Raw genomic sequence first — 12783 nt, 5'->3', positions numbered from 1 at the left:
AAAAAAACAGTTAACTAGAAAAAAAAATCAACGGTTAAGTATAGTAATAGTTATTGGCAGTGTGACCATATGTGGCAGGATCCTGCCTTTTTGGCAGATTTAGCCCTTGGTTTTACTCTCTGGCAGTTTTAGAAATCTGGCAGTAATTGGCAGTTATAGCAATATAAGCTGGCAGATTTGGCAGTATAGTCTATAAAAAGAGTAGGGTGTAGTATCGAGAAAAGAAAAAGCAGTAGCTAGGAATTTTAAAATTCCAATGGCAACATTGGCAACGCAAAGACCTTTGGTTCGGGGATTTCCTATAACATCTCTAGTTGAATGTGTAGTTCATTCAATTATAAACTTTAAAGTGTTGCGCAAAATGTTTATGATAATATTACATCTTTATTTGTAAGTTGTTTTTCTGATTAGTCGGATTAGAAGAGAAGACATACTTTTGTTTCTGATTTGAAAACAGGGCATTAGTGAACATGGTGATTGCGTTTCATTCCAGCCAACTAAAGAAATGACAAAAGCGATGTATAAAGAATTGTCAAGAAGAATACGATGCGAATACGAATACGAATGTATAATTTTTACTTCAGTTTTTAACTTTCTGTACAATTATTAAATAAAACTACAAAAAATACTGTGTCTATGATTTTAAATTATATTGGCATTATTTTGTACATAAATGTTGGGCAGGATTTGTCAGTTTTCTTGCCTAAGCGGGGCAGGATCCCCAATTTAAAGCTGGTCACATTGGTTATTGGTTCATTCTTACTACGAGGAAAAATCGTCAACTGTGTTAAATTTGTTGTCGTTCTGAACCATAATAATAACTATTTTGTAAATATCTATCGAACGGCTTTTGTGTCCCTTTTTTATTGAACGATGGAAGGAAAGCCTGCAAAAATGCCCAAAGTGGCAAAGGTAGGTTCTGCAAATACTAATTCATGTTTTTGCACAGTACATTCTTACATTATTTCTTTTTATAGGTTAAAAACAAAGCACCAGCAGAAATACAAATCACTGCTGAGCAATTACTACGTGAGGCTAAAGAAAGAGATTTAGAGATATTACCACCACCACCTAAACAGAAAATATCGGATCCAGAGGAACTTCGAGACTATCAACATCGAAAGCGAAAAGCTTTCGAAGATAACATTAGAAAAAATAGATTGGTAAGAAATCTAACTTAACAAATAATATATTTGTGGTTTCTATGCTTTATCACTATTTAATTATATAGGTTATAGGCAATTGGCTGAAATATGCACAATGGGAAGAATCACAGAAACAAGTTCAGAGAGCTCGGTCGATTTATGAAAGAGCTTTGGATGTGGACCATAGAAATGTTACTTTGTGGTAAGAAATGTTATAATAAGTTAGCTTTGTTTTTACTTTAATGTTTTGTTAAAACATTTTAATAGTTCTTGCTCTTTTAAGCTCCTGTAAAAGTAAGTTTGATATTAATTTTTAGGTTGAAATATGCTGAAATGGAGATGCGTAATCGACAAGTAAATCATGCCAGAAATTTATGGGATAGAGCAGTGACAATTCTACCAAGGGTGTCACAATTTTGGTATAAGTACACATACATGGAAGAAATGCTTGAAAATGTAGCTGGTGCAAGACAAGTAAGTATTTTAGCATCCATTTACAAATGCATGTACAAATTGTATATTATTTTACCATTTCTGTGAGATATTTTTTTTAATACTATCAAATGATTTACTATTTTAGGTTTTTGAACGATGGATTGAATGGCAGCCAGATGAACAAGCTTGGCAAACTTACATCAACTTTGAATTACGGTACAAAGAACTAGATAGAGCAAGACAAATTTATGAGAGATTTGTTATGGTTCACCCAGACGTTAAGAATTGGATTAAGTATGCAAGATTTGAAGAAAATCATGGTTTTATTAATAGTGCTAGAAAAGTCTTTGAAAGAGCTGTAGAATTTTTTGGAGATGAAGAGTTAGATGAAAGGTTGTTTATTGCATTTGCAAAGTTTGAAGAGAATCAGAAAGAACATGACAGAGCTAGAGTTATATATAAATATGCTTTGGACCACATTCCTAAAGATAGAAATAAAGAACTGTATAAAGCTTATACTATACATGAAAAGAAGTATGGTGACAGATCTGGAATTGAAGATGTTATAGTGAATAAAAGGAAATATATGTATGAACAAGAAGTAATTGAGAATCCCACTAATTATGATGCATGGTTTGATTATATCAGACTTGTAGAAAATGAGGGTAATGTTGATGTCATTCGAGATACATATGAAAGAGCTATTGCAAATGTACCACCAACAAAAGACAAACAATTTTGGAGGCGCTATATTTACTTATGGATTAATTATGCCTTATATGAAGAGTTAGAAGCTGAAGATGTTGACAGAGCAAGGCAAGTGTATAAAACTTGCCTTGAATTAATCCCGCATAAAATATTTACATTCTCGAAAATTTGGCTTATGTATGCACACTTGGAAGTCAGATCTAAAGATTTAAAACAAGCAAGAAAAGCTTTGGGCATGGCATTAGGTATATGTCCTAGAGATAAACTCTACAGAGGTTACATTGATTTAGAGATCCAGCTTAGGGAATTTGACAGATGTAGAATTCTCTACCAAAAGTTTTTAGAGTATGGACCAGAGAATTGCATAACTTGGATAAAGTTTGCTGAACTTGAAACATTATTGGGTGATAGTGACAGAGCAAGAGCTATTTATGAAATAGCTGTTGGTCAACCACGACTAGATATGCCTGAATTATTATGGAAAAGTTACATAGACTTTGAAGTATCTCAAGGTGAAACAGAGAGGGCTAGGCAACTTTATGAAAGACTTTTGGAAAGAACTGTGCATGTCAAGGTTTGGTTATCCTATGCAAAATTTGAACTTCACGCTGAAAATCCTGACAACATAAATGTAGAATTAGCTAGACGTGTTTATGAACGTGCTAATGATAGTCTAAGGAGTGCAGGGGAAAAAGAAGCAAGAGTACTCTTATTAGAAGCTTGGAAAGACTTTGAAATAGAAATTGGTGATGACATTAAACTTGAAAAAGTAATGGCGAAAATGCCTAGAAGGGTTAAGAAAAGGCAAAAAATTGTTAGTGAAAGTGGTGTTGAAGAGGGGTGGGAGGAAGTGTTTGATTACATTTTCCCAGAGGATGAGATGGTTAGACCTAATCTCAAATTGCTTGCTGCTGCTAAAATGTGGCGTAAACAACAAGAAATCACAGAACCACTAGATGAAGATTCCCATAGTTCAACTGAAGAGGGTGAACCAGAAGCAATATCTAGAGATCACAGCTCCAAGAATAAAACTCTTTCCGAAAAAGAATTCAACTAAATTATAATTTAAGTTTAAGCTTGTGTTTAATTTATATTCAATCTTTCCTTACATTCATTAAAAAAAACTTATCATAATGCAAAAAATCCAAATGAAAATATGCAAAAGAAATGTAATTTTTATCGGAACCAGGTAGATATCTTGATAGGTAAGACATGTTATTTTTCATAATCCATTTCATTCCTTATATAATTATAATAATAAAAAAAAAGTAATTGTATTTTGTAAAGAAACACAAAAGTAGTCCCAAATTTAGTTTAATCCACTTCTTCTGGTCTGACTGGGTGTGATAAAGGTATAACTGACTTTTTATGCACATCTCTAGAACATGCTTTCCTCATATCTGTAATAAAATTAAATGTAATAAAATATTTGCCCAGTGGTGCGCAAGTGCAACATAGTGAGTGGATAACATATTTAGCCTGGCAATAATTGATTAGAATTCATACAACATAATATAAATGTTGTAAATAATGTATTATTATAATTACCATAGGCATCTTCATCAGGATCTCCAGAATAGTATTCCAACACTGTTCGATATACAATATACCCCAAATTTTTGTACATATTTATGGCTACTTTGTTACTAACTCTGACAAAAAGATCCACAAAGTATGCTTTTTTTCTGAAAATAAATTTATTAGCAATTGTAAATTATAATTAATATAACCATATATTTTTTAACTTTATATTAATCAAGTCACATATCTAATATATCATAGACAAAGGGCATCTGCACCATATCATGAAGTTTAGTTTTATTTCAAAATAAATGTAGATATGGGAAAATATTACGACACTTACTTTTCTGAAACATCCTCAAGAATGTTCATTAATGTAGCTGCAATACCTAATCTTCTATAATCAGGGCTTACAGTTAATGCCGTTACATGACCATGCCAATTCTCACCAAGTCCTTCAGCTTTTCCCATTACTGGAATTAACATTTCTGGTATTAACGAAACACAATACTTATTTTTTATAGTAAAAAACCATATATGAATACAAAAACTATTCCTTACTGTATCCCATTATCTCTCCACTCGGAGACTCTGCTACTTGAAAAAATTCAGGCCAATGAGCCAAATACTGAGTATAAAAGGACAAGCCATATGTTTCAGTCAGCGGATCTAAATTACTGAAATTTATTGAAATAATAAAATACGCATGGCTGTAAAGGATAGTTTCTAACAAATAGTGAAACTTACACATTATTAAATTTAAGCATGTCTTCGCAGGTAAAAGGTCTGATAGTAGTCATGGTAAAATATTTATAATAATATTAATTATTAGATACGTAGTTTAAAAAAAACAAGTAGGTGAAACTATATATAAAAAATTACTAAATAGTATCTACTTCTACGATAAAGATGAGCATTAGTAAATAAGCATATTTTTTTTTTTTTTTTTTTTCCCTTTGGCTCTAACACTGTTTGTGCATTAGCCAGCGTCAAGTATGGGATTTTTATAATTCGTTGTTTTAATTATTTACAGTTTATGCATAATGAAAAAACTAAGGAAACCAATCGCGACATAACATAAATAATTGAAAGCGCATAAATTTACAAAAAATCAGAATAATTAATAATGGAAAAAAATCAAAATTATAGTTTAATGTTATTATTTACAATAAACATACTTATAATACTATATACAAGGGGATTTAAATCTCGAAGAAGTAAATAAATATTGGTAGGAAGGGGAACGGACAGAGAAACTAAAGAAGTATATAAGGAAGAATGGTCATACTTAGGACAAGAAAAGAAAACATGATTCAAGTCAGAATAACTCTCGCCACACTCACAGGCGGTACTAGTTACGATACCAAGTTTGTGCAAATGAACTGGAAGGCTGTTATGTCCCAGACGCATACGGATTACAGTAGAAGTGGCAGTTTTACCAAGCGACAATTTGGCAAACCACGGCTTCCTGGGAACGGAAGACTGTATAGCATACAAGAAACGACCCTTAATCCGGCCGTTCTTTTCCCAACACATATTCCACGATTTGTGGAGATATATGCCGGGCAAAGCAGCAAGATCATGGCCAAAATTCTTGTACGGGTATACGTCACCGGTCACAGTAGCACTGTTAGCCAGACTGTCAGCTTTCACATTTCCAGAGATACCACAGTGACTAGGTATCCAACAAAATGATACTAAATAGTTGTGTAATTGACATTGCAACAGCTTTCTCCTACATTCAAATATAACATGAAAGAAAGGGTTTAGTTTAAGTGAAAATTTTGCTAAGCTCTGTAATGCACTTAAGGAATCGGTAAATACAACGGTTTTTTTGAGTTTGAAACACAGCACATATTCAAGAGCTTTTAGTAGTCCAAAACATTCACCGGTAAAGACCGATGATTCTGGAGGTAATTTAATTTTCTGAACTATGTTGTACTGTTTGTGGTACACTCCAACACCAACACACCCATTGGAGTGTTTAGAAGCATCTGTATACATTTGATGCCAGTTAGGCCATTTCATATTGACATTGGAATTAAAGTTTGCATTGGCATTAAAATCAGATTTTTCAATGCCAATAGAAAAGCATATCTCAGGAGAAAGAAGTAGAGAATCATAAGAAGAGCTAAATATGGGAAGTATATAAAAGGAATGAGTTGGGGCTTGTAATTGTTTAAATTTCAGAAAGCTTTTTAATAGACAAGGTAAAGGTTTATGTGAAGAGGGTAATTTTTGAGAAAGAGATTCCAGTTTGGAAATGAGGGGATGATTATGGAACTGGACAGTTCTAAAAATGAATCTATCTGACAGATATTGACGCCTTAAGTTTAATGGAGGGTCACAACATTCTATTTGCAGAGCATTAACCGGACTCGATTTCATCGCACCAGAAACAATCCTCAAAGCCCTAGACTGTATGAGATCTAGTTTTCTAAAGCCTGCTACATTACCTGGATCTAAGAAAAAGGTCCCAAAATCAAGAACGCTTCTAATGACAGCATTATATACCAACCTCAATGTGGCCGGGTGAGCACCCCACCAAACTCCACTGAGACATCTCAGCATATTCAAGTGTCGCTCACATTTACCAACCACAAATTCGCAGTGTGGTTGACCTGTTAGTTTAGAATCAAGTATAACTCCTAAGAACTTTACTTGATTATTGACGGGTAATATATTATCGCAATCATATCTTATAGTTGGTGAGGGAGGAGTTCTGGATTTAGTGAAAAGTACGACGGTACTTTTTGAGGGAGACAGATCTAGGCCATTTGCATCCATCCAAGATTTTAGGAAAGATAAAGAGGACGAGACACGTTGTTCAGCATTACTTACAGACTTATCAGAGGCATAAATAACCAAGTCATCGGCATATTGTAATATACTAACTGAATCTCCGATAGAGTTTTCTAGGTCATGTGTATAAATATTGTACAATAAAGGACTCAGCACAGACCCTTGTGGCAAGCCCTTCCATACCAGCCTACTAGGCATGTAAGGGCCGCCAACATCTAAAATAATTTTCCTCTCTGATAGAAGATTTACAATGAAATTATTTAAAAAATAAGGAACCTTTAATTTATCTAATTTACTTTTTAGAATATGTAACAAAACATTATCATAAGCCGAATTAATATCCAAGAAAGCTGCGACTACTGACTTTTTATTTGAGAAAGCATTACGAATGTCCGTGACTAATATGCCTAAATTGTCACACACACTTTTACCTTTTCGAAATCCAAACTGAGTTGGTGACAGACATTTATTATTTTCTATATACCATTCAAGCCGATTTTTAATTAAATGTTCAACAACTTTTGTTATCACCGATGACAAGACTATAGGACGGTATGATTTAATATCAGATCGAATCTTGGACGGTTTTAAAAATGGCAGCACTATTTGACTTCGCCAAGATGGCGGTATGTCATTTGTCAAAAGAACTTTATTTATTAAATTTAAAAAGTAATTTAATCCATTTTCGCCAAGGTGAGACAAAAAGGAATATGGGATCCCATCTTCCCCAGGAGCACTGTCTTTAACGTAATTTAATACACCTTTTAATTCTAATAACGTAAAAGGTAGATTTAGTGAGGAAGGGACAACATCAGAGTTATTTTGTGTAGAAAAGTGGATGAGATCTGGAGCAGAAGGAGGAGCCAAGCGATCAAGGAATTGATCAGCTAATTCTATAGGAAGCAACGACGGGTTAGAAGGATTGATAGCTGACCTGAATCTTTTGATATTTCGCCAAATGACAGAAGTATTTATTCCAGGTGATAAAGAGCTACAATATTTCCTCCAACCCTCAGATTTCTTTTTTTTAAATAGTTTTTTAACCTCTTTCATTACATTCATTAAGACCTCGTATTTTTCCATAGACATATCATTGCGATAATTAAGCTCAGCTGCCTTGCGTTTTTTAATAGCTGTGGTACATTCTTCATCCCACCATGGTGGAGATGACAACTTATTACAACTCGGCTTTTTCCTAGGAAAAACACTATCAGCCGATTCTAACAAAACATCTTGTAAATAATTACTATTTGTGACATTATCTTCTGAGCAATTATTCAGTTTCTCTTCTACTAATAAACTGTATTGACTCCATTTCGAGTCTATGATTTTGTGTTTAAGGCGAGACTTTTTAATAAACATATTACTATTTTTTTTACAGGGAAATGAAATGATTATGGGATAATGATCACTATTGTAAGATGAACACAAAGTAGACCAAGAGAGAGAAGATGCTAAATTGGGAGTACAGATGGACAGGTCAATGGCACTAATTACTTCACCAGGCTTTGTAAGGCGAGTAGGAGAACCCGTATTTAAAATGCACAGGTTATACATGTCTAAGATATCCAATAATTCATACCCGTACCTATTAGATATTGAACTACCCCACGATGTATGATGAGAGTTGAAATCACCCAGAATCATGAAAGGCTGAGGGAGAACTGAAATTAAGTTTTTAATTTCATTGAATATTTGCAAGGAGGGGTGAGGGACATATATAGAGACAAAACAGATGCCATCAACAATAGCTGTAATGATAGAAAAGCTGTTACTATGTGAAGGAAGAGGGAAGGAAGAAAAGATGCTTGAGTTTCTGATGAGCAGGCATACACCACCATACCCATCAGCCCTGTCTTCTCTTAAGCAAGAATAACCAGGGATTTTGAATACCTGATCTGGCTTTAGCCAGGTTTCAGATAAAGAAAAAATAAAAGGATTAAAATTATTTATAATGTGTATAATTTCATGCTTTTTGTTTATAATACTGCGGCAGTTCCATTGAACTAACCTGTCCATGTTGGCCATTATTATTATCAGTGTAGGAATTAATTAAATTAGCAGCGTGGGACGGTATAGATAAATTAGGTTGAGAAAGTAATTTAATTAATGTAGTAATTAACTCTATTATTGTCTGTTGTGAATTTGCATTAGGCGATGATGGTAATGCACATCCATTAGAAGGCTCTGGCATATTGTAGTCTCTTACAAGAGACTCATGTGCTACATGATCGAAACCTTTACTGTGTTGAGGAGGCGTTCTGGGTTTAGTGAAGACTGTTTTTTTATAAGATATTGTACGTGGAGGTGGTGAACCAGGCAATACTGTATTTCCACCAGGAAGAGATTTACTTGGGAGAGAGGATACAACATCAGCAAATGATTTCGAAATTGGGGGATGTAATTTTGACGCTTCAATATAAGATAAGCTATTCTCTGCCATTGTTACTTTTATATCTGTTTGTCTCACATATTCTGGGCATTTTTTGCTTGAAGCAAAGTGCAGCCCAGAGCATAAGCAGCAAGAACCATGGTCTTCTTCTACATTACAAGTATCTCCAGTGTGGCCTTGACCACACTTGTAACACCTGGGCTTTGACCTGCATTGGACCTTGGTGTGCCCAAAGCGGCAACAATTAAAGCACTGAATTGTGGGATACACATACAATTTAACCGGCATAGAATTATAACACATAAATATCCGTTTAGGCAAAACTTGTCCATCAAATGTAAAAACAACTGTTTGTGAAGGTTTCCACGTAGGTGAGTTATTGACCATGATTTTATAATTAAGTCGCCTGATTTTTATAATTTCCCCACATCCAATGGGTATGTTAGTGTTTTCCATAATATCTTCAGGAGACCATTCCGTTGGTACTCCCCTAACCAAACCCATCCTTGTAATATTGAAAGTAGGGATAAAAGCTTTCATGTTGTTAGTTGGTAAGCAGTTTGAATTTATAAAGCTGTTTGCGTCTGTATATTTACTAAAAGTTAATGTCATTTTATTTCTGCCAATACGTTTTAAACTACCATCTACAATATTTTTAAACAGAAATTTTTTTAAAAATCTCCCGAATACAACTGGGTGTAAAACTGTGCTATCATCTTCAGCAGACTGTACTTTCTGCACATGTACCACAAACGGGCCGTGGTCATTGGCATCGTAACTAGCCCTACCAATTTGTGTGGTGGGTTTAGAAGATATACCAGTGGAAAGAAGAGGCATTGTTGTCTTATTTGTGGAAGGACTAGGTGGAGGCAAATTATTGGTTGGTGGTGTCACAGTGGTCTCAGCAAATTCATCTGTGCATTGACAAGAATGACTGTCTGATGGTTTAGAGTGTTCTGTAGTACTTTTGCGTTTCCTTTTATTGCAATGTTTGCATATTTTGTGTAAATTTTGTCTGTGACTGCGCTTCAGCTTCCTTTTGGAGGCCAAAGAACAGTCAGAATCCATACCGGATTCATTAGATATGGTGATAAATGCAACCGCGGGGGGCGCCGTGCCCCCCGGGTCCGGAGGCTCGTTCATAAAACTCAGAAAAGCTTACCAAAACTCGAAGAAAGAAGAAGAAAAATATAAATAATAATACAAATTATAAATATATACAATATTTAACTATTCTGATCACTAAATTTTTAAAAATATTATTTTACAGAAAATTCAAACAAAAATCGCGCCCGCCAAAATCGAAGCTTCCCGCGTTTTTTTCGGACAGAAATTTATATTCAAATAAGCATATTTTTTTTTTTTTTTTTTCCTTTGGCTGTAACACTGTTTGTGCATTAGCCAGCGTCAAGTATGGGATTTTTATAATTCGTTGTTTTAATTATTTACAGTTTATGCATAATGAAAAAACTAAGGAAACCAATCGCGACATAACATAAATAATTGAAAGCGCATAAATTTACAAATAATCAGAATAATTAATAATGGAAAAAAATCAAAATTATAGTTTAATGTTATTATTTACAATAAACATACTTATTATACTATATACAATGGGATTTAAATCTCGAAGAAGTAAATAAATATTGGTAGGAAGGGGAACGGACAGAGAAACTAAAGAAGTATATAAGGAAGAATGGTCATACTTAGGACAAGAAAAGAAAACATGATTCAAGTCAGAATAGCTCTCGCCACACTCACAGGCGGTACTAGTTACGATACCGAGTTTGTGCAAATGAACTGGAAGGCTGTTATGTCCCAGACGCATACGGATTATAGTAGAAGTGGCAGTTTTACCAAGCGACAATTTGGCAAACCACGGCTTCCTGGGAACGGAAGACTGTATAGCATACAAGAAACGACCCTTAATCCGGCCGTTCTTTTCCCAACACATATTCCACGAATTGTGGAGATATATGCCGGGCAAAGCAGCAAGATCATGGCCAAAATTCTTGTACGGGTAAACGTCACCGGTCACAGTAGCACTGTTAGCCAAACTGTCAGCTTTCACATTTCCAGAGATACCACAGTGACTAGGTATCCAACAAAATGATACTAAATAGTTGTGTAATTGGCATTGCAACAGCTTTCTCCTACATTCAAATATAACATGAAAGAATGGGTTTAGTTTAAGTGAAAATTTTGCTAAGCTCTGTAATGCACTTAAGGAATCGGTAAATACAACGGTTTTTTTGAGTTTGAAACACAGCACATATTCAAGAGCTTTTAGTAGTCCAAAACATTCACCGGTAAAGACCGATGATTCTGGAGGTAATTTAATTTTCTGAACTATGTTGTACTGTTTGTGGTACACTCCAACACCAACACACCCATTGGAGTGTTTAGAAGCATCTGTATACATTTGATGCCAGTTAGGCCATTTCATATTGACATTGGAATTAAAGTTTGCATTAGCATTAAAATCAGATTTTTCAATGCCAATAGAAAAGCATATCTCAGGAGAAAGAAGTAGAGAATCATAAGAAGAACTAAATAGGGGAAGGATATAAAAGGAATGAGTTGGGGCTTGTAATTGTTTAAATTTCAGAAAGCTTTTTAATAGACAAGGTAAAGGTTTATGTGAAGAGGGTAATTTTTGAGAAAGAGATTCCAGTTTGGAAATGAGGGGATGATTATGGAACTGGGCAGTTCTAAAAATGAATCTATCTGACAGATATTGACGCCTTAAGTTTAATGGAGGGTCACAACATTCTATTTGCAGAGCATTAACCGGGCTCGATTTCATAGCACCAGAAACAATCCTCAAAGCCCTAGACTGTATGAGATCTAGTTTTCTAAAGCCTGCTACATTACCTGGATCTAAGAAAAAGGTCCCAAAATCAAGAACGCTTCTAATGACAGCATTATACACCAACCTCAATGTGGCCGGGTGAGCACCCCACCAAACTCCACTGAGACATCTCAGCATATTCAAGTGTCGCTCACATTTACCAACCACAAATTCGCAGTGTGGTTGACCTGTTAGTTTAGAATCAAGTATAGCTCCTAAGAACTTTACTTGATTATTGACGGGTAATATATTATCGCAATCATATCTTATAGTTGGTGAGGGAGGATTTCTGGATTTAGTGAAAAGTACGACGGTACTTTTTGAGGGAGACAGATCTAGGCCATTTGCATCCATCCAAGATTTTAGGAAAGATAAAGAGGACGAGACACGTTGTTCAGCATTACTTACAGACTTATCAGAGGCATAAATAACCAAGTCATCGGCATATTGTAATATACTAACTGAATCTCCGATAGAGTTTTCTAGGTCATGTGTATAAATATTGTACAATAAAGGACTCAGCACAGACCCTTGTGGCAAACCCTTCCATACCAGCCTACTAGGCATGTAAGGGCCGCCAACATCTAAAATAATTTTCCTCTCTGATAAAAGATTTACAATGAAATTATTTAAAAAATAAGGAACCTTTAATTTATCTAATTTACTTTTTAGAATATGTAACAAAACATTATCATAAGCCGAATTAATATCCAAGAAAGCTGCGACTACTGACTTTTTATTTGAGAAAGCATTACGAATGTCCGTGACTAATATGCCTAAATTGTCACACACACTTTTACCTTTTCGAAATCCAAACTGAGTTGGTGACAGATATTTATTATTTTCTATATACCATTCAAGCCGATTTTTAATTAAATGTTCAACAACTTTTGTTATCACCGATGACAAGACTATAGGACGGTATGATT

At 34.6% G+C, this 12783-nt stretch overlaps 2 protein-coding genes across 2 annotated transcripts; one reads left to right on the top strand and one right to left on the bottom strand.

The window, feature by feature from the left end:
* Nucleotides 1–726: 726 nt before the first annotated feature.
* Nucleotides 727–3363, top strand: LOC110992934 (protein crooked neck). Its single transcript, XM_022258936.2, has 5 exons — nucleotides 727–912; nucleotides 978–1163; nucleotides 1232–1347; nucleotides 1463–1619; nucleotides 1726–3363. Exons 1-5 carry the CDS (start codon nucleotides 874–876, stop codon nucleotides 3343–3345), a joined length of 2118 nt encoding a protein of 705 aa, XP_022114628.2. The 5' UTR covers nucleotides 727–873; the 3' UTR covers nucleotides 3346–3363.
* A 223-nt stretch (nucleotides 3364–3586) lies between these two features.
* Nucleotides 3587–4728, bottom strand: LOC110992936 (N-alpha-acetyltransferase 20). Its single transcript, XM_022258937.2, has 5 exons — nucleotides 4557–4728; nucleotides 4371–4486; nucleotides 4153–4282; nucleotides 3837–3973; nucleotides 3587–3688 (listed from the first exon to the last, which is right to left on the bottom strand). Exons 1-5 carry the CDS (start codon nucleotides 4607–4609, stop codon nucleotides 3603–3605), a joined length of 522 nt encoding a protein of 173 aa, XP_022114629.1. The 5' UTR covers nucleotides 4610–4728; the 3' UTR covers nucleotides 3587–3602.
* Nucleotides 4729–12783: the final 8055 nt, after the last annotated feature.

The sequence above is a fragment of the Pieris rapae genome, chromosome 6 (assembly GCF_905147795.1).
Source record: "Pieris rapae chromosome 6, ilPieRapa1.1, whole genome shotgun sequence".
NCBI classification, from domain to species: domain Eukaryota; kingdom Metazoa; phylum Arthropoda; class Insecta; order Lepidoptera; family Pieridae; genus Pieris; species Pieris rapae.
The sequence above is the reverse complement of the archived record's forward strand: the minus strand, read 5'-3'. Positions and strand labels throughout refer to the sequence as shown.

What these genes read in the sequence shown, in the direction of transcription:
- LOC110992934 (XM_022258936.2), top strand. Translation starts at nt 874, where the DNA reads ATGGAAGGAAAGCCTGCAAAAATGCCCAAAGTGGCAAAG. An exon ending in AAATGCCCAAAGTGGCAAAG is followed by an intron (nt 913 to 977) that starts GTAGGTTCTGCA and finishes TTCTTTTTATAG; the next exon opens with GTTAAAAACAAAGCACCAGC. An exon ending in CATAGAAATGTTACTTTGTG is followed by an intron (nt 1,348 to 1,462) that starts GTAAGAAATGTT and finishes ATTAATTTTTAG; the next exon opens with GTTGAAATATGCTGAAATGG.
- LOC110992936 (XM_022258937.2), bottom strand. Translation starts at nt 4,609, where the DNA reads ATGACTACTATCAGACCTTTTACCTGCGAAGACATGCTTAAATTTAAT. An exon ending in CTTGAGGATGTTTCAGAAAA is followed by an intron (nt 3,974 to 4,152) that starts GTAAGTGTCGTA and finishes ATTTATTTTCAG; the next exon opens with AAAAAAAGCATACTTTGTGG. An exon ending in TCCTGATGAAGATGCCTATG is followed by an intron (nt 3,689 to 3,836) that starts GTAATTATAATA and finishes ATTTTATTACAG; the next exon opens with ATATGAGGAAAGCATGTTCT.